Below are 21,660 nucleotides of genomic sequence, written 5' to 3' on the forward strand. Positions count from 1 at the left end.
TTTTCCAAAGAAGACATCCAAATGGCCAACAGGCACAAGAATAGATGCTCAACATCATGAATCATCATGGAAATGCAAATTAAAACCGCAGTGAGTTACGATCTCATACTTGTCAGAATGGCTATTATCAGAAAGAAAAGAAATAACAAATGTTAGAGAAGATATGGAGAAAAGGGAACCCTCGTGCACTGTTGGTGGGATGGTAAATTGGTGCAGCTACTGTGGAAAATAATATGAAGGTTCCTTAAAAAATTAAAAATAGAACTACTGTATGATTCAGCAATTCTTCTTCTGGGTGTTTATTCAAAGAAAATGAAAATGTTAATTCAAAAAGACAGACGCACCCCTACATTCATCAGAACATTATTTGTAGCCAAGATATGGAAGCAGCTCAAGTGTCTGTGTCCATCCATAAATGAATGGATATAGAAGATGTGAGATATGTGTGTGTGTGTGTGTGTGTAGGTGTGTATACACACACACAATGGAATATTACTCAGCTAGAAAGAAGAATGAGATCTTACCATTTGCAACAACATGGATGGACCAAGAAGGTATTATGCTAAGTGAAAGGAGTCAGGGAAAGACAAATACTGTAGGATTTCACTTATATGTGTAATCTAAAAAGCAAAACAATGAACAAACAAAACAGAACAGAAACAGAGTCATAAGTACAGAGAACAAACTGGTGGTTGCCAGAGGGGAGGGGAATGGGGAGATGGCTGAAATAGGTGAAGGAAATTAAGAGGTACAGTCTTTCAGTTATAAAATAAATAAGATACAGGGATGTAATTATCCAGCACAGGGAATATAGTCAATAATATTGTAAAAACTTTGCATGGTGACAGATGGTAATTAGACTTGTGGTGATCATTTCATAATCTATGTAAGTATCAAATTACTATGTTCTACATCTGAGAATAATATAATATTGTATGTCAATTATACTTCAATAAAAAAGTGAGGCACAGGGCTGGCACTTAAATTATTTTCTTAAAAAGTGTACATTTAAGATTTTTTCTCAAGTCAATTTAATCAGTTCATCAATTTCACCATCTGAAGTCATTAAGGGATTTGTCCTTTGAGTCAGCTTGAAAGTATTGACATACAAAGTATTTACGTTTTAGGATTTCTAGATTTCATTAAAAATTATACTAAATTGAAAATATCACTGAATCATTAGCATATGATATCTTTGTAGTCATCTGTGCCAAGAGGGTACTCATGAGTACACAGTGATGCCAGATGGACTACCGTGTTCTCATGTTGGGTTCTGGCAAGAACACTTCTCTTCACTGTGATCCCTCTCACTTTGAGACCACTTAGAAGAGGACTTGAATGATTATGTGATTTTATAAATACTAGTGTAACAGTAAATCTTGTTCAAGGATTAGGTTATGAACAGGTTTTTCACTTTTCAGGTAAATAATCACATCAGTAGAAGGATGAGTTTCCTGCCTATGGATAAATACTGCTCAAAGCAATACTCTTGCTCAATTCATAAAACAAATAGTCAGTTCCTGCATGGCATAGAGCGACTTTTAAATACTTAGTAATATTGGGAGCTGCATCTTTCAATCATAATTAATTAAACATTCCCATGTCCTGGACTTGCCCCTCGGTTCTTTAACTTATCGGTTGCTATCAACTATGCTAGTATCTAGAATGAATGGTTAGCATGACGGGAGATAGCGAGGTGGGTGGAATCTAGGTCATGGTTTCCGTAACAAAATGTGGCAATACTGGCATTTGGGAATAGAAATAACTTCTCAGTAAACTAAGAAACCTAAAGCCTTAGAAATGTGGACAAATGGCAACAAAAGGAGATATGCCAAACATCCCTGTGACTTTATCTCTTGTAATACAAATTCATTTATTTAGTCATTAAACCATAAAATACTTCTCATCCTGCATTAGAGTCGGACAACTTCTCTAACAAATAGGCTCCAAAATGCATAATGGCTCAAACACATAGAGGTTTATTTCTTGTTTACTTAATAATGCTGGGTGCGTGCACAGGCTAGTGTTGGAGCCCCTTTCTCCAATTCAGTAGTGTGACCATTCAGGGACTCAGGATCATGAGGGCTCCACAGTCTTGACTGGGTGCTTTCCAAGGTCTTTCCAAGAATTGTCTTCATTCCAACCAGCTAGCCAGAAGTGCGAAAAAAGGCAAGGAGGACCGACATGGCAGGGAAACGCATAGAGAAGCTATCTTCAAAGTCATTTTGCATTATGATAAGGTACTCTTCACAGAAGAAAGATGTAGTCCATGTTTTCAAGATTTTACATTTCAGCGGCCAGAATATGAAGAACCCATGGTCATCATATGGCTCTTAATCCTGGGGAGGCATTAGACTCACCAGTGGGGGAGGGTTTTGGGGGTATTTTTCTTTTTTTTTTTTCAGAAAGAGAAATTCTTTATTTTTTATTTAAAAAAATTTTTTTTTTAATTTTTCATTATGTTCAGTTAGCCAACATATAGTACATCGTAAGTTTTTGTTGTAGTGTTCAATGATTTCATTAGTTGCATATAATAGCCAGTGCTCATCCCAACACGTGCTCTCCTTAATACCCATCCCCTGGTCACCCCATCCCCCATCCCTCTCCCTTCTGCTCCCTTCCCAGTAATGGGAGTTTTTTAAAAACACAGATATCAGAATGCTACCCTCAGCTTCCAGTCAGCAGGGTTGGGTGGAACCTCAGCAGTTGTATCTTAGAAAATTCCCTAGGAGAGGGCGCCTGGGTGGCTCAGTTGGTTAAGCGACTGCCTTCAGCTCAGGTCGTGATCCTGGAGTCCCGGGATCGAGTCGCGCATCGGGCTCCCTGCTCAGCGGGGGGTCTGCTTCTCCCTCTGACCCTCTTCCCTCTCGTGCTCTCTGTCTCTCATTCTCTCTCTCTCAAATAAATAAATAAAATCTTAAAAAAAAAAAAAAAAAGAAAATTCCCTAGGAGATTCTGAGACAACCACGTTTGAGAATCACAGACTTTGGAGAAAAAAAATCTCACAGCATTGCCAGTAAACAGTAGCAGTCTAATAAAAAATACATATCCTTTTGAGCATGCTGACATGAAATAAATACTGGTTTATCTATACACATAGTTTTTAAAAAATCAATGTGATTTTATAACTCATATAGTGAGTTGACTACAGTAGAAAACATAATGTAGGAAAATGCTTGTACCTATCCACAATGAATGTTTGGATATAAGATGACTAGGAATTTTTTTTTAGATTTTTAAAAATTTATTTGAGAGAGAGAGAGAGAATGAGCAGAGGGGAGGGGCAGAGGGAGAGGGAGAAGCGGACTCCCCAATGAGCAGGGAGCCTGATGTGGAGCTCTGTCCCAGGATCTCAAGATCATCTCGAGCCAAAGGCAGACGCTTAACCGACTGAGCCACCCAGGCGCCCCCCGACCAGGAGCTTTTGTATATAAGAAGTATAAGCATATGAAAACACAGGTAGAGATAAATACCTAGAATAAGAAAATTAACAACTAACCAAACTTATTTTTATATGATAAGAAGAGAGAAATCAATTAGACTGATTTAGTAAAGACATGCCAAGAAAAACCAAAGACTGTCAAAATGTAAAAAATAATGAGGAAGTAAGATAATATGAGCTGGGCTTTATTATATGTATTGTCAAAGTAATTCCATCTGTTATGACACAGAATGACTATGAGCAGAAATGTACAGAAACATATATTCTTTTAAATTGAGACAAAATTACATTAGTTTCAGGTGTACATTGTAATTCATCATTTGTATACACTAGAAAGTGAGAACCATAATAGGTCTAGTTACTATCCATCACAATATAATTAACCCCCTTTACCCATTTTACCCACCCTCAACCCCCTCCCCCTCTGATCACCAACTTATTCTCTATATCTATGAGTTTTGTTTTGTTTTATTTGTATTGTATTTTTTAGATTCCATATATAAGTGAAATCATATGGTATTTGTCTTCTTATGTCTGACTTATTTCACTCAGCATAATACCCTTAAGGTGCATCCATGATGTTACAAATTATAGGATTTCCTTTTTTATGGCGAGTAGAATTCCACTATATACACCACATCTTTATTTGTCCATCAATGGACATGTAGGTTGCTTCCATATCTTGGCTATTGACTGAGCAATGAATATAAGGGCACACATACCTCTTCAAATTAGCGTCTTCATTGTATTTGGATAGATATTCAGAAGTAGAATAGCTGGATCACATAGTAGTTCTATTTTTAAGTTTTTGAGGCACCTCCCTACTATGGGTTTTTTTTTTTCCACATTGGGAGATTTTTATTAACTTAAATTGACATTGTTAATTTTGTCTGCCAAGTCCTTAGTGAATATACCTTTATCTGATACAAACCTACTGGTTCTTACCAAACCACAGGATCAAGAAGACTTACAGTAATCAGTGTTTTGTAATGATTAAAACAGTGTTCAAATAACAAGTTACTTCACTGACATACTTAAAAGAATATTCTGGGGAGTGTTTGAAAGCTCTTTTTATAAATAGTAATTGATATATTTAGATAGGTATTTGGTGTTGAAGATAAACGCTTCTTATATAAAACATTGTTTTAATACATTGCTCTACTAATGAGGCTAGTTATTAGATAATATATTTCTAACACTAAAGAATAAAGCTTTATCTTCATATTTATTTTATTCATAGGACTCTTATCAACGAAGAATGTTGAATCTAACAATAAACTGGCATATTGCAAGTGACATTCTAAGGAAGTGAAAAAGAAAGCTGCAATACAAGAAACTAGATCACTGCATTATTTTATAGTGGCTACACCAGGTTACATTCTACCAACACTGCACAGTCCACATCCTCTTCAATACTGTTTGTTTCTTATATTTTTGATAATAGCCATTCTGATAGGTATGAGGTGTTATCTCACTGTGGTTTTGATTTGCATTTCCCTGATAATTAGCAATACTGAGCATCTTTTCATGTGCCTGTTGGCCAGCTATATGTCTTCGTTGTAAAAGTGTCTACTTAGATTATCGACTCACTTCTTATCAGATTGTTGGTTTGTTTTTAAGTTGAGTTCTTCATATATTTTGGATGTTAACCCCTTATTAGATATATGGTGTGCAGACATTTTCTCCCATTCAATAGGCCGTCTTTTCATTTTGTTGATAGTTTTCTTTGCTGTGTAGACGCTTTTTAGTTTGGTATGGTCCCACTTGATTTTTGCTTCTATTGCCTTTGCTTTTAGAGTGAGACCAAAAAATTCATCACCAAAACTGATGTCAAGGAGCTTACTGGCTATGTTTTCTTTTAGTTTTATAGTTTCAGATCTTACATGCAAATTTTAATCCATTTTGAGTTAATTTTTGTGGGTGATACTGTGAGATAGTAGTCTAGTTTCATTCTTTTGCCTATGGCTGTCCAGTTTTCTCAACACCATTTACTGAAGAGACTGTTCTTTCCCATGGTATATTTTTGGCTACTTTTAAAATAATTGAATATGTATGCATGTGTTTATTTCTAGGCTCTCTATTCTGTTCCATTGATCTATGTGTCTGTTTTTATGCCAGTACCATACTGTTTTGATTACTATAGTTTTGTAGTATAGTTTGAAATCAGGAAGCATGATGTCTCAACTTCTCTTCTTTCTTAAGATTGCTTTGGCTATTTGGGGTCTTTTGTAGTTTCATGCAAAATTTAGAATTACTTGTTCCAGTTCTGTGAAAGATGCCACTGGGATTTTGGTAGAGATTACATTGAATATGTAGATTACCTTGGATAGAATGGTCATTTTGACAATATTAATTCTTACCATCCATGAGCATGGATATCATTCTATTTATTTGTGTCTTCTTCCATTTCTTTTGTTGGTATCTTAAAGTTTTTGGACTACTGGTCTTTCACCTCCTTGGTTAAATTTATTCCTAAGAATTTTATTCTTTTTGATGCAATTTTAAATGGGAGTGTTTTCTTAATTTCTCTTTCTGATAATTTTTTATAGAACATAACAGATTTCTGAATTTTGATTTTTTGTTCTGCACCTTTACTGAACTCGTTTATTAGTTCTAACAGTTTTTTGGTGGAGATTTTAGTATTTTATGTATATAGTCATCTGCAAATAGTGACAGTTTTACTTCTTCTTTTCCAATTTAGATGTCTTTTATTTGTTTCTTGCCTAATTACCATGGCTAGAACTTCCAATACCACATTGAAAAAAAGTAGCAAGAGTGGGCTTTCTTGTCTTGTTTCTGATACTAGAAGAAAAGCTTTCTCAGCTTTTCACTGTTGAGTATGATGTTACCTGTGGTTTTGGCATATGGCCTTTATTATGTTGAGGTACTTTCCTTCTATACACACTTTGTTGAATGTTTTTATCATAAATGGATTTTGAATTTTGTCAAATGCTTTTTCTGCATCTATTGAGATGATCGTATGATTTTTATTCTTCATTTTGTTAATGTGGTGTATCACATTGATTGATTTGCAGATGTTAAACCATCCTTATATCCCTGAAATAAATCGACTTAATCATGGTGGATAGTCCTTTTAACGTATTATTGAATTTGGTTTGCTAGTATTTTGTTGAGGATTTTGCATCTCTGTTCATCAGGGATATTGGCCTGCAATTTTTTTCTTTCTTTCTTTTTTTTTCTTGTGATTTCTTTGGTTTTGGTATCAGGGTGATGCTGGCCTCGTAAAATGAGTTTGGGAGCATTCTCTCCTCTTCAATTTTTTGGAGATTTTGAGAACAGTATGTATTAAATCTTTGGATGTTTGGTAGAATTCACCAGTGAAAACATCTCTTCCTGGGCTTTTGTTTGTTGGGAGTTTTTTGATTACCAATTCAATCTCCTTACTAGTAATCAGTCTATTCAGATTTTCTATTTGTTCATGATTTAATTTTGGAAGACTGAGTGTTTCTAGGAATTTATCTATTTTTTTCTAGATTGTCCAATTTTTTTGGCACATAATTATTTGTAGCGGTCTTTTATGAGCCTTTGCATTTCTGTGGCGTCAGTTTTAACTTGTCCTTCATTTTTTATTGTATTTATTTGTGCCCTCTCTCTCTCTCTTTTTTTTTTTTTTTTTTGGTGAATTTAGCCAGAGGTTTGTCAATTTTATCTTTTGAAAGAAGCAGCTCTTAGTTTCATTAGTCTTTTTGTTTGTTTCAGTTTTTATTTCATTTATTTCTACTCTCATCTTAATTATTTTTTCCTCTTACTAACACGGGGCTTCATTTGTTCTTACTTTTTCTAGTTTCTTTTGGTGTGAAGTTAGATTGCTTATCTGAGATTTTTCTTATTTCTTGAGGTAGGCCTGTATTGCTATGAACTTCCTTTTCAGAACTGCTTTTGCTGCATCCCAGAGATTTTGAACTGTTACATTTCTATTTTCATTCATCTTAAGATACTTCATTTCTTCATTGACCCATTGGTTCTTTAGTAGTATTTTGTTTAATCTCCACGTATTTGTGATTTTTCCAGTTTTCTTATTCTACTTCATCTCTAGTTTTGTGCCACTGTGGTCAGAAAAGATGCTTGGTATGATTTCAGTCTTCTTCAGTTTAATGAGACTTGTTCTGTGGCCTAAAAAGTGATCTGTCTTGGAGAATGTTCATGTGCGCTTGAGAAGAATGTGCATTCTACTGCTTTTGGATGGAATGCTCTGTATATATCCATTACATCCGTCTGGTCTAATGTGTCATTTAAGGCTGGTCTTCCTTACTGATTTTCTGCCTGGATGCTATATCCATTGATGTAAGTGGGTTGTTAAAGTACCCTGCTATTATTGTATTGCTCCCTTGGGTCTGTTAATATCTGCTTTATATATTTTGGCCCTCCTATTTTGGGTGCATAAATATTTACAAATGTTATATTCTCTTGTTGGATTAACCCTTTTATTGTTATGTAATACCCTTCTTTGTTTTTAAAGTTTTTATTTTTAAGTCTATATTTTCTGATATAAGTACAGCTATACCCACTTTCTTTTCATTTCCAGTTGCATGGAAAATCTTTTTTCATACCTTCTCTTTCAGTCACTGTATGTTGTTATACTGGAAATATACTCTCATATGAAACATATCCTATCTTAAAATCTCATAACTTTCAAGGCAGATATTCAGTATATAGAACTTAAAAAGGCCTTAGAGACCATATCCTTTGGATAAGCAATGGAGAAGAGATGATGAACTGGAAAAAGAAACAGTAATACATATAAGAGGTGATCAAGAAGTCTGTGGGAAACCTCTGGAGACAATGTCAATGTCCAAGACAGAAGACAAGAACCCCAAAATAATTTTAGTATGTACTTTTCACAAAATGGATTTCTTATTTTGCCACAAAATTATTTAAAAACACATAGGGGCAATAACACAGTATTTCGTTGATGTCTACTCTTGAATAGTTGATTCTAATTTTGTTTAGAAGGAGAGTCTTAAATCTGTTCTCTATATTGCAACCAGTTATGTTTCTTTTGTAGTAACAGTACACCTGCACTGAAATCATTTCAACTAACCATATAGTTGGAAAGCTTATGTAATACCTTCAGTTGGCTGCAACAAGTGAATAAATTATTTAAAAATATGGGGAAAAGGTATTCCATTTAAGCTTCCCTTTCTATATGGCCAGCCTGCATACTGGACTTTTTGTGTACAGTCTTGTAAAAACTTTTCACGACAAAATTTTTATTTGTAGTAGGATTAATTCATTAGTACATTCAAGGAGAAAAAATCCTTCATCATTTGGGACTGTCCACACCTTGTAGGACATCCAACAGGTCTCTCCCATTAAGTAGCTGTAGCAACCGCGAACTGTCCCAAAACCCCACAGGGAACAGTACGATCCCCAGGAAGAACTGCAGTCGTAGGTGAAGCACAAAACAAATGGAGTGCTCATCAAACTGTCAGTCTCGAAGGCATTTCTGAGCAGAAGTGCTCTTTGCTTACTTTAGGGTTAAAGGCCTAAAGGCTGACCTGCGGATTAATTGCTGGGTGAACAGGATAGAAAGAGAAGTCCCTTTTGATGCAAGTGGGGTGGCAGCTTGCTGGCCCAGACCACTTACCACTGTGGACTTGAGGAATTTTCTTTGCTACCTTTACCCTTTAAATCTTTTTTTTAATTTGGTCAAACTGCCATAGAGTGAAGGATTCTCCCAGGGTTTACTGTCACATTCTTCCTTTTGGAAAAGAAAACATGTGTCCTTGTTTGAAGAATTTGTCTTGAAGCATCTGCTAAGCCACAGGCCTCGGCACTTCTCATTCCCTTCAGAAGAGTCAGATGTACCTGCGAGTGCAGGCAGTGCCTGGTTGTGCTAGTGCTCCCTTCTGGGCACAGCCACATGCATACATGCCCTCAGTGTCCCTTCCTGCTTTCCTCCAGCTTCTGGAAGACTCCATTGTCTGGACAAGTGACGGCGGTAGAGAGGGATTCCTATGGGGTGGAGAGAGAAAAGAAAGAAGGAAGAGCGGAAGGATCCAAGCAGAATGAGAGGAGAGAGAGAGAGTGGAATCAAGAGTCGGTGAGAGCAAGAGAGTGAGAAAGATTGAATTGAGATCTCTTCTATATGGGGGGTCCTTGTGGCTTCTTTTCTACCATCAGATTTCTCCATAGACTCTTCCTGCATCTCCCGGTGTTGGCCAAGATTCAGAATATGTAGAAGCTCAGATTTGCTAATAACACTTTAAGACTGGATAATGACATCCAGATTGTTTTTTTTACATCTTGGGGATTTGGAGTATCTCTGAGAGTTGCAAAGCCAGCCTTGTTGCAAGAATATTTCTGAAGGCCCGCACTGTCTGATCACTGGCTCTGGGCTGTGGGCACAGTGGTGCAGCCGTCCAGGGTGGCAGAGACCACCTGGGATATGGAAATTACCAGCAGCCCAGTTTTGTATTTGCTGGAGCACCTGAAGCGTTCTGGGAATTTGGATTTCTGTTGTTTCTCACAAACGTCTCCTTAGAGGCGACAGGCAGCCAACATGGACCACATTTTGCCAGAAAAGCCCAAAAGGATGATGGCTGCTGTTGTCAATTATTGGCATTTCAGCAGGACAGTATTTTTATTTCAGAGTATATTTACATAGCTAGGAGGCAACTGTTGACAAGGATGAAATGATAAGCTGTATTGGTTTCATCCAGGACTAGAAAAACAGGCTTGTTCTGAGAACGGCCTGCAGCCCAAGAGTCAGTGTTAAGAAAATTCTTTCTCCACAGGAAATATCTGCACTTAAAACATTAACACTTAAAATAAGGCTTGGAATCCCTATTAAGTAACATAGCGCACGCACACAGTAGGTCCTAAATGAAAGCCTGCCAAAGGAAGGAATCCATGTGTGCACTCACATGGAGGAAGAGCAAGGTGGCTGGGTGTCACCTTGAAACTGCTTGCTCCTCATGTCTTTGGTTCCCTTGAACCAGAACGGGATTATTGGTGAGTGAGGCCAGCATCCCCAGTGGTGACAAAAAAGGAAATTGGTAGAAAAGGCATCATCCAAGTTGGATTAACTCAGCTCTGTGGCCTGGGAGGTTCCCAGGACATCCAGCCAGATGCAGGGCCTCCGGAGATGTGAGGCTCGGATGTGTGTGATGACAGAGAGGGAAGTGAGAGGTAGGGCCAGAGGAGCTCGGACGTGCCTCTGACCTCCAACCCATGGGTGCACCACTATTCCCGCTATCCATCACCTGCAGGCTAACCCCAGGGCCACTAGACAGTTGCCCATTTTTCTAGTGGACACATTCTTTCTCTATCAACAGTTCACATGGAACATAGGTAAAGGAATCCAGCAATTTCTTTCTTATTTCACTGCCTGTCTATTGCTTACTCGTTCTGTAGTTTATTTGCTTTGGATCCAAGGGTCCCTGGGTACCAAAAGCTACATTAGTCTACTCAACTGCATGTAAGCCAAGATCCTGACCATCCTGGTTTTGTTGTTATTGTTGTATTTCTTTTAAAGCTTAGCCATTTTCCATTCTGGGCCATTACAACTCTGTTTACTGTGAATTCCACGGTGGAGGTATCTTCCCCATCCCCAACCTACGGGCTGCGCTGTGAGCAGTGACTTGTCACCACATTACCAGTATAGAGTCAGGGATTCATAGCGTTGGGGGCCTTAATTTGAAGGTACCAGTGAGGAACAGGAGGGGAGGGGATGAGAAGAAATCTCTTTATGAGAGCCGGTGGGCTCAATAGAGGTTGAGACTGAAAGAAGTGTTGCTAAATACATAATGCATCATCTGGAGAAAAATACAGCATCATCTGCATCTTGTAACGTGGTATGATTAAGCAGGTTGGAGCTTATTTCTGGAGTATTTACTTGATAGGAAATCCATCCTTATGGTCCCAAGACAAGACTGATCCATCCTGTCCTCCTCTTACTCTGAATACTTCCCACCTCTTTCTCACTCACCTTCCTCTGGTCCTGGGCTGAGTTCACAACTCAAATAGTCACATTCTTTCAGTTATAAGGGACAGAAACCCACTCACACTATCTTAAGCAAGAAGGGAATTTGGGGATTCATGTGTTAGAAAGGATACCATGGAAGTTCCAAGGTCAAAGGAAAACAATGTAAAGGTAGGACCTCGTGACTGGAGCCAAGATTTACCCCGGCCCTGGCACCCCACTGCCATGTACCTTCCACCTCTGCTCCCTGTTGCTCAGCTCAGTTCGGCAGGTGGAAACTCCCCATGGTCAGGGAAAGGGCCACTACTTGAAAGGGGTATTCTTACCCTTCAAGCTCAGCAACCTAGAGGGAAGAATTTCTGTCTCACAACTTCCATATACAATCCCAGAAAAAGCTCTGATTGTCTAACTCAGGGCTAATACCGTCCCAAAGAATAGAGTGACCTGATTGTCTAATTTCTGTCCTGTGGCCCAGGAAGTAGGGTCTATCACCAGAACAAAGGCAAGAGCGGGGGCGGGGAGGGGGTTGGGGAAAGAAACCCAAAACCAAACAGCCTGGCAGTGAAAAACAGCAGTTCCCAGGGTCTTCTACACCTCCCCACCCTCATCATAAACCTTTGAGCTGAGGATGAAAAGGCCCTAAGCCTGACCTGAAACGTAACAGCAAATTAGATCCTACCTGGAAAAATGAGCTGTCAATCACTGCACAAATCATTCTTGCTCTCTGTGCATCTTACCAGAGTGGCACATGTCTTCTGAGAGTCTCCGTAACAATGACCAGATGTGGTGTGGAGTCAACACGTGGGGTTTCATTCCCAGCTCTGCTTTGTCCTGGGGAGTTCTCTTAGCAGGTTGATGCATTTTTCTGCCCTTCGGTTTCTTCCTGAGGAAAGGAATAATAACGCCTCACTCACAGGGTTATTGTGGGCGTTAATGGGAGAGTTTGTGTTGGGGTCAGACCTGACAGAGAGTGGGGGGCTAGTGTTTGCCCCAAGGCAAGCGGTGCCTTTCCTGGGAATCCTGATGTCAAAGCCTGGAAATTGGCTCACGTACAGGAAGCCGGATGGGTTTCTCAGTGCTCTCAGACATGTATGTTGATTAGGAATTTTGTAGAGTTGCTTAGATCAAATGGGTCCCAAAATTCCCCATTGCTGTGGGTGGGGGGAAGGCGCCCACCGGGTGTCCTATCCCACGCACACTGCCCGTCTCCTAGACCTCATCGTCTTTGAGTTTCTCTGTCTCACTTTCTCTCTGCACATTCAGGAGTGTACACATTTCTGTCCAGCACCCTGAAGTCTCTGGAAGAGAAGGACCATATCCACCGTGTCCTGGACAAGATCACAGACACCTTGATCCATCTGATGGCCAAGGCGGGCCTCACACTCCAGCAGCAGCACCGGCGTCTGGCCCAGCTCCTCCTCATCCTCTCCCACATCAGGCACATGAGGTGAGGCACCCTCGGGTTCCCCACAGGAGCCCCGTAAGGAACACCAGCCCCCACGCATGTACCGCTGGGCTGGAAAGTGCTGGTGCCTGAATGCAGATAGCCCACTTGGCGCAGTTCCTGGCACATGAGAGGGCAAGGGAGGTGAGACGGAAATCTGTCTAGGGCACGGGGCAGGCCTTCGAGAGCTTTCCTAGAGGGCATGACATTTGCACTCAGTTGGAAGCCCACACAGGGTCTCATGGGGGGAGGGGTGCGCAGGGTGCGGGTTGAGGGAGGAAGGCAATGTTTGGTGGTTCACTCTGTCCTACCAGGCAAGGACAGTCTATGAGCACACCTATCCTCTGAAGGCCCTAGGTGCATCCCTTATGGTTCCTGCACCACATTCCCCCTAGTACACTTAGAAATTCTAAGAGAACCTCTGTGCCTATGCCTCATGCCTCACGGAGAGTCAACACTGATTCCTCCCTTCCTCTCAGATCCCTCCTTGCCACCCCTCATTGCTGCTACCCGCATTCAAGCCATCATTCCTTCTGGATTTCTGCAGTGGCCCCCTCACGCACCTCCTTGCCTTCAGTCTTGACCCTTCCTAACCCATTCTCCACACCAGAGCCAGAGCGGCCATCTCATACCACATCTCCTCACGTCATGCCTTTATTTAAAACCCTGAAAAACGTCTCATTGCTTTAGTCCCTTTATTTTGCTTATATAACTTCTGTGCTCTAGCCCTTCCTTAACTTTCTAGGGCTTCCTGAGAGTCTGAGCTCTGGCCATAAACAACTGTTCTCCTAGTCATGGGGGAGCTTCAGATTGGCTGGCAGCTCTGTCCATCCCCACTGGGTTCACTCCCACATCTGCGGGACAGCTGATGGAGGCTGGGCACAGCTGGGAGACTCCAGGTTGGCCAAGTGACTCTGCTTCCATGTGTCTTTTAGTCTCCTTGTACCTGCAGGTTAGCTGGGACATATTCTTCTCATCGTGATGGCAGAGGTACAAGAAAGCAAGCCTGTAAGGGCAAGTGCATTGTCATGTTTTAGCTGAGTCACATCGACTAATGTTCCACTGGCCAACAAATCACATAATGAGGCTTAAGGTCAGGATCAGGGGCATGTGGCACGGGGAATGGATTTTTGTGAACAGTAAGCTAATCCATCATGGCTTAGATATTCTTTTCAGAAAGGGTCTCCTGACCCTTCACCCGGTTGGGATTTGCACCCTATCCTTCCTGATTGCTGCTGCCCATTTTATTTTTCTCTCTGCCCCAGTTAGACCTTAAACTCTGTGAGGCAGTTACCACAACCCACCTTGGATACTCCGGGTACCCAATACCACCTAGCATAGGGCTTAGCACAGGAACCACTCAATAAATATTTTGTATAGGAGTTAAGGAAGGATATTAGCAAAGGAAATGGAGCCTTTCTGTGCCAAAAGGAGAAAGTGGTCTCATTTCCATTTCAAATAGTCACGTGAAGTGGCTGGCCAGAGGCTTAGTGGATACTATTCCCATGAACAGAGCTCAGCCTGCGGGGGAGAGATAAAGAAAGTAGAGGGAAAAAAGAGAGAGAGAGAGAGAAAGAAAAAATTCTTTACTCCAGAAAGGCCATAAAAATGAGGTGAAGTGATGATACTAGGGATCAGGTACCCATGTGTGATGAAGTCTATATGACCTTGGGCTTACACCCAGACCGTAGGAATGAAAGCAAAATTTCTTTTCTTAGCGGCTGTGAGGGAAGGGCCAAGGTGTCTGGAGGGTTGGCTCAGTTTTTAAGGGGCTTTCAAACCTTGAGATTATGCATCAAGTGGCAAGAAGCTTGTCCCATCAGAGTCCCAAGAATCACGCTCTCTGGAGAGGATCTTGAAAATGGATAGCTTCTTGAGAAAATAAATGTATCTTTCTTTCTTAGTCTTCCCCCACAGTCCCATATATGGTGTCATATATATTGTGTAGGCTCACAGCATTATTGCTGAGTGAATGAATATGTGAGTAAATGGATGAATGAGAATTACTTGAGTATTTTCCCTACCCTATGAATTCCAAATTCCCATCTGATGACTTCCACTTGGCAAAGTTTGAGAGAGTGATTATAGTCTCTGTTCTCAGGGATTCCCTACGTATCTGGTATCATAAACGGAGGACTCACCTTGGCCAGGTAGAGTGGGGGACTGCATTCAGAGTACACATTTCCAGTCCTTTCCCATCTGTTTATATTTATGAATATTACAAAGAGGGAAGCAGGGAATGTGTCAGAATAACAATCCTCTAACCAGATTTCCTGGCTGAGAGAGTAAACTTCCCCTTGAAGAAATGTATTAGCTTTTACTCTGGGCTAGGAATTCCAAAGATGTTGTAGAAACCATGTTGCAGATGAAGGTTTTTATTTGTTGGTAGGAAATGCTGAATTTTCAAATCTGTCAACTGCTTTTCAGCAGTAACAAGCCTAATTAGTTAATACCCCGACATATCTGCACTAAATTTACAGGCGTCTGGTAGTTTTATTGGCAACGTATGGTGGAGGGCAGCCGCAGTGAGAGAGCTCTCTAGAGTTTGCTGGAATTGTGTGAAAGGCTGGAGAGAAGCTGCTTTTCTATTGAAAGCTGTGAGCATTTTCTCTCTCACTGGGGCACACGCGTGCGCACACACACACACACACACACTAATGTTTTGGTGCCTTATTACAGCCAGTCTAAATCACAGAACTCTGTTTTATTAAGCTTGGCCCCAGCCATATGTTGTTACTCAGACAACTTAACACCAGATTTCATGTGACTATAAATGTGATTCATTAGGTTGCACGAGCAAGACAGTGTGAGGTCCAGCCGGCATTTAACATTAACAGCATTTTAAATGAAAAACAAACAAACAAACAAAACCCCCCACTTAGATATGTAATTAGGTTGTGGTGTTGTAAGACCTGAATAGTCTGATGCCGTGTTTTCATGGCATGTCTCCAACTTGTGCAGACTCTTCCCCTACTAAAAATTGCGAGTATTTTCCAGGACACTCTCCTGGTCCTATCTCCTCAGGATACATAATTCTTTCTAAAAAAATCTCAAGATCGCTAAGAGGTGTTCTATATTTTTTCCATTGGTGGTGTGGTGGGGAAAGAGCAGAGTTGTGGCTGGGGGAAGACAGGGGCGGACAGAGGTTAAAAGAAGAAATGCCATTTGCCTACATTTCCCTGTGTCCACTTGCCCCATGTTGTCTGAGCATCTAGCACATTCTGGGCACTGCTGTGGGCTGCTGAAGGATGGGCACATCGCTGCCCCTCAGGGAGCTTGCGCCGTGTGTGCTGCGTGTGTCCAGAGAGGAATTTCAGGTTGTCTTAGCGCCGGGAGGAAAATGGAGCAAGCGCAAGAGGACGGCGAAAGCCGCAGTGCCTGAGGTCACTGTGGCAGCAAAAGGCCTTTCAGAGGAGGTGGCACTTGAAGGTTTGGGGAAAGAGCTCCCAGGCAGAGGGGGCAGCAAGTGCAAACAACCTGCGTCTGGAAGTAAAGCGCTCAGTTTCTTCAAGCTCTCTCTGACAAAGCGCAGTTTCGTTTTTCGTTCTAGCACAAAAACCAGCGTGGTGAAAGAGCATGAGCTAGGGGAGAAAGGCAGGGGGAGCTCTGAGAGGTCGGCAGAAGCCACATCACTTAGACCTTGTGGAGCCCGGAAAGAAATTTAGATTTTATTCTGATTAAATGGCAAACACCTGGAAAGTCTGAAGCAAGTCAACTTCTTGACCTGTTTTCCGCATTTTGAAAAACTCCCTCCTACACGGCTGTCTCGTCTCTGTTCTCTTTTTAGATGTAATGCTAATAGAGGGGAAGAGAACCTCATCTGAGTCAGGGGAAGGAAGGCACCTGGATAGCAAACCCTGAAATGGCTCTTTAAACAGGGAGAAAAATTGACAGGCAGGTGTCTTTGGAGTTTCCCTTACTTCCCCTCCTTAGGCGTCGCAGCAGCCCCGGAGCTTGGGATGCTCTAAAGTGGTCCTCTTTGTGTCTTCCCACCCGCAGTAACAAAGGCATGGAGCACCTGTACAGCATGAAGTGCAAGAACGTGGTGCCTCTCTACGACCTGCTGCTGGAGATGTTGGATGCCCACCGCCTGCATGCCCCAGCCAGCCGTGGGGGTGCGCCTGTGGAGGAGATGAACCAGAGCCAGCTGGCCACCACGGGCTCAACTTCATCACATTCCTTGCAAGCATATTACATCACCGAGGAGGCAGGGAGTTTCCCCACCACGGTCTGAGAGCTCCCAGGCTACCCCAAGGTCCTGAGAATCCCTGCGGCATTTTACCCACGTCAGGCATCACGATAGCAGAGTTCCGCTCCTGCGCACACTCCAGCATGCATCCACCACCGTGGCTTTCTAATACGAGTGGCCATTTGCTTGCTCAGTTCTTAGTGGCACTCCTTCTTTTGGGAACAGCCAAAGGGATTCCAGGGCTAAATTCTTTGACTCTCTCTCTCTCTCTCTCCCTTTGCTACATTACTAAGCGTGAGGATTCTGTAGCTTTTCATGACTGAACTCAGTCTATGAGCTGGGACTCAGGTGACTGTGCATTTAAGCTACTTGTTGAGACCCAGACCTGCAGAGTGGACATTTCATCTCTGTGAAGTGCTTTTTAATGGATCTAAGAAAAAGCCCCAGGAAAGACTTGAAAGTGGCTCCTTTAATTGCTGACTGGGAGAAAGCTAGGTCAAGGGTTCATTATGGCATCGTCTTGTATTCCTATAGTAACATATCATTTTATTAAAGTAATACCTTGAAGCTTTTGCTCTGCTGCATGGCTGGAGCTGAATATTCAGTGATTGTCCATTCATTTGCCCTATAGGAATACAAGATGCCCACAGAGAAGGAGGGTCCCCTAATTGTCAAAACGTTGTCAAGTTAATACACTGACCTTCAGATTTGCTGAATGTTCTTCCACTGGTTTTTGAGAACACTGTACAGGTCATGGGTTCCAGTTAATTCTTGCTTCCCATGGACCTATGGAAAACAGCAAGTTGATCCCAGTTAAGTCACCTCCACATAGACCAGTTTCCTTTTAAGGGATAAATTATTGGGGTTTTGTTTTTAGCCTTCTCCCCCCAGGACTTGCTGAGTATCAGCTTCAGGACCTAGTCTTGTGTGGTCTCACACCTACCAGCAGAGGGCGCTCTGCCAGGCTCTTCCTGGTGTGTAACTTACACAGAGGGTGAATTCATCACACGTAGCAGTGCCCAGCATATGACCAAGGACAGTTTAAATCAATAGGCACCCTGGTGACACTTTTAGCCCTGGGGCACTTGGGTCAATAGTAAATGTGCATGATTATTGTAAATACTAGAGAACAGGAGGAAAGTAGGGTAGAACCCGGATAAAACTGAGAGGCTCATGGTGACCCTGCCTCAGGCGGTAGCTCTGTCCAGGAGTGCCCCTGGCAGGCCCTGTGTGCACTGTGGGGCCGCCCTGGGACCCGTGGGCACCCCTTCTCTTCTCGCCCCCCTGGCTGGAAGGAGCAGCAGTAGACAGCTGTGTTCCTCCAGTTGGCCCAGCACGCTGTCGGGTGGGGCTGGAGGGCGATGCTTAGAGGCTCCCTACTCAGGCTGCCGGGGACCGGGTCAGACTCCACGTGCTCTTGGTTGTTTAGAGCTCATCCAAAAACCAGGGTTTGGCCTTGGGGAAAAAAAGTACCCCAAAGCTCATTTCATTAAACTTCATAAGCCAAGAGAGCGAGACTAGAATTGGGCCATAGGAATCCTTTGCCCTATAGGCTAAACAAGAAGGGCTCAGTCCAGCCGCAGGGCAGCCTTTCCTAGGCCTTTGATTCTCCAGAGCAACTAGGGTTTATCTCTTCTTCTCAGCCAAAAAGTAAGTTTGGTTTCCTCCGGCGACCTCACTGGGTATGATTCAAACCCCGTTGAGAGGTGATGTGTTACCAACAACCCAGCCGATCTTCTAGGGCTTCTCTTGGGATGCCTGTTTCAAAAAGTGGATTTCATTCATTTTTGATTACTTAGTAAGCGAGCACCAAAGGACTAGGAACCTGGGAGGGCCAAAAAATAAAAAAATAGAAAAGTTTTTTTCATATATGTGCATCTGAATTTAGGGGCAGTTTTGTGTATCTGCAGTAAGGATATGTTTAGAACATAATTCTTTTGTTGTTTTGTTTAAGAAGCACCTTATATAGCATAATATATATTTTTTTTGAAATTACAATGCTTGTTTATCAGACAATTGAATGTAGTAATTCCGTCCTGGATTTCATTTGACTGGGTTAAACGTGCAAAACCAACGAAAAATATTTAGTTTTTTTGTATAGCTACCTTGTCATGTATGCAGTCATTGATGCGTAGGGCCTGGTGATTATTCATTTAAATGAAGATCACGTTTCATATCAACTTTTATATCCACAGTAGACAAAATAGCACTAATCCAGATGCCTATTGTTGGATATCGAATGATAGACAATCTTATGTAGCAGAGATTATGCCTGCAAAGGAAAATTATTCAGGGCAGCTAATTTTGCTTTACCAAAATATCAGTAGTAATATTTTTGGACAGTACCTAATGGGTCAGTGGGTTCTTTTTAATGTTTATACTTAGATTTTCTTTTAAAAAAATAAAAACAGACAAAAAATTTCTAGTACTATAGATGATGTAATAGCAGCTAAATCCAAACAATAATAAAGTGGAGGGTTTTACATTGTTCATCTAATGTGTTTGTATTCATGTTAAAGATACTACTACCTTTGAAATGGGCAGAGAACACCAGATGGTTGGAATGTTAGCCCAGGGAAATTCAAATAATTTTAGAAGTCTCTTTTTATTCTTATTTGAAGTGCCACTAATGGACAGCTGACACTTTGCAGCTGGTACTGCTGTTGGGGGTAGGGAACATGTTGTATCGCCCCCTCCGCCCGCCCTCCCCGAGGCAATTTAAGTTTTGAAAGATATAATCAACCTGGGGGTTAGGGTAGGGTGGGGAAGTAGGTTCAGGAATTTCAAGAGTGGGAAATACAGTAATAAGAGCCTTGCAAGTATTTTGAGGCAGATGGATACTGGCACCTGGGGTATGAACCAGGCTTCTGTATTCCTCTAGTGCCCTGTGAACTGCGAATGATGACCATTTCTAAAATGGCAGCCAGGGTTCTACGGAAGAGCAAGCATCGTCCGTGGTACCATCTAAGAAATAGCTAGCTAGTGGTCTGTGTTTCTTTTGGCCGCTGCCTGGCTCCGGGCTTGCCGTAAAGATTCTGGAATGCTGTCATGCAACCATCAGAGAGGCTAGTTCATCCAAAGAGAAGACCCTACAGAGGTTGCAAAATCCAGCCCCAAAGGAAGTGGAGTCGTTGGTTAGAGTTTCCTCTGAACCTTGCAAGGCCGTCTAACCATGCCATATCCCATGCCTTCTGGGGGCTGAACAAATAAGGGACTTCCTGATAATTTACTCTCGATCACATTAAAGTGTTCTCGCATTAAAACCTTAGACACTGAAATGGCCATTGAGTTAGGCTGTTGGTTTAGAGAACCCCTCCATGAAACCAATTCCAAATCCTTTCCTCTTCATACTTTCCCACTCTGAGATGGACTGTGGATGCCGGGAATGATCACTAGGGCCGTAGTCATAGCTAATATTCACAGGCAAATCTGCTTTGAGAAACTAGTTATTTGGAAGGCAGATAGAGTCGTATAGTAGTTTCTGAGGCTATCCTGCTTCCCTTCGGTGCAAGTCTGGGGAGGATGATCCAGATTACACTGCACACTTCCTAGGTGAACTCCCTGAAAACTTACTCTCAACTGGAGCAAATGAATTAAACTGTGGTCCCAAATATTCATCTTCTCACTAGTGTGATTCCTCTGTTTCTAACTGCATCTCCTTTTCATTTGGGTTAAAGTGAGTGTGACCTCTTTCTATGTCATTTATAATTGTTTTCTCAGTAACCGCTGCCTTGATTATGGCACTTCAATTTTGCACTGTCTTTCAGAGGTTCAAGAAAAATTTCTATTCTTTTTTTTTTTTTGCATCCAAATGTGCCTGAACTTTTTAAATATGTAAATGCTGCCATGTTCCAAACCCATCTTCAGTGTGTTTGTACAGAGCTGTGTACCCTGGAAACAACATACAGCCCCATGAGCAGGTGCCTGAGATGTGGACCCCTTTGCATTCACAGAGAGGTCATTGGTCATAGAGACTTGAATTAATAAGTGACATTATGCCAGTTTATGTTCTCTCACAGCTTATATACAATGCTTTTTGTGCACAGCATATTCTTCAATGTAGAGCTCTTGTTTTATGGGAAAAGGCTTATATGCCAAATTGTGTCTGATGGTTTAATATGCCTTTTCGCTGATGCATACTATTATTGATGTGATTCTGTTTTGTTGCAGCTTCGCATTGTTTAATGAAACACACTTGTAAACCTCTTTTGCACCTTTTAAAAAGTAAGGAGTCCAGTGGGATGCTCAAGCACCTGTAAACAATTTTCTCAATCTATTTGATGTTCAAATAAAAAATTAAACGAATGACAACTGGCTTGGTTTCTGTAAACTCCCTTCTTGCTAATGGCTCACCACTGACTGCCTCAAATCAAGGCGATGGAATGCAGTGAATCCTGAAGATCACTCTGATGCCAGGCTCCCTCCCCCCAGGCACAGGAGGAAGTGTGTGGACACTGGGAGTAGGCGAACCTGGCCTCACATCCTGGCTCCACCACATACAAGGTTTATGATCGTTGGCAATGAATTTTTCAGAGCCTCCACTTCCTCATCAACAAAATGGTGACAGTAACACCTAATTCACAGGGTGGTTAGGAGGATTATATGAGGTGCTCTTTAAAATAGTAGTTTTCTAATGGCTA

At 41.7% G+C, this 21,660-nt stretch overlaps 1 protein-coding gene across 4 annotated transcripts in view; it reads left to right on the forward strand.

Annotated features, from left to right (window-relative positions):
* Positions 1-21,325, forward strand: part of ESR1 (estrogen receptor 1) — a 381,963-nt gene extending 360,638 nt beyond the window's left edge. For all 4 annotated transcript variants that reach the window (XM_045865762.3, XM_045865760.3, XM_045865763.3 and 1 more), the window contains exons 8-9: positions 12,651-12,834; positions 16,831-21,325. In XM_045865762.3, the coding sequence (XP_045721718.1) occupies positions 12,651-12,834; positions 16,831-17,065 (419 nt within the window). In that variant the 3' untranslated portion in view covers positions 17,066-21,325. The remainder of the gene's footprint in view (positions 1-12,650; positions 12,835-16,830) is intronic.
* The last annotated feature ends 335 nt before the right edge of the window (positions 21,326-21,660 follow it).

This window comes from Mirounga angustirostris, unplaced genomic scaffold (assembly GCF_029215605.1).
Source record: "Mirounga angustirostris isolate CCGP_5_RB_7025 unplaced genomic scaffold, mMirAng1.0.hap1 SCAF_8, whole genome shotgun sequence".
In the NCBI taxonomy this organism is placed as follows: domain Eukaryota; kingdom Metazoa; phylum Chordata; class Mammalia; order Carnivora; family Phocidae; genus Mirounga; species Mirounga angustirostris.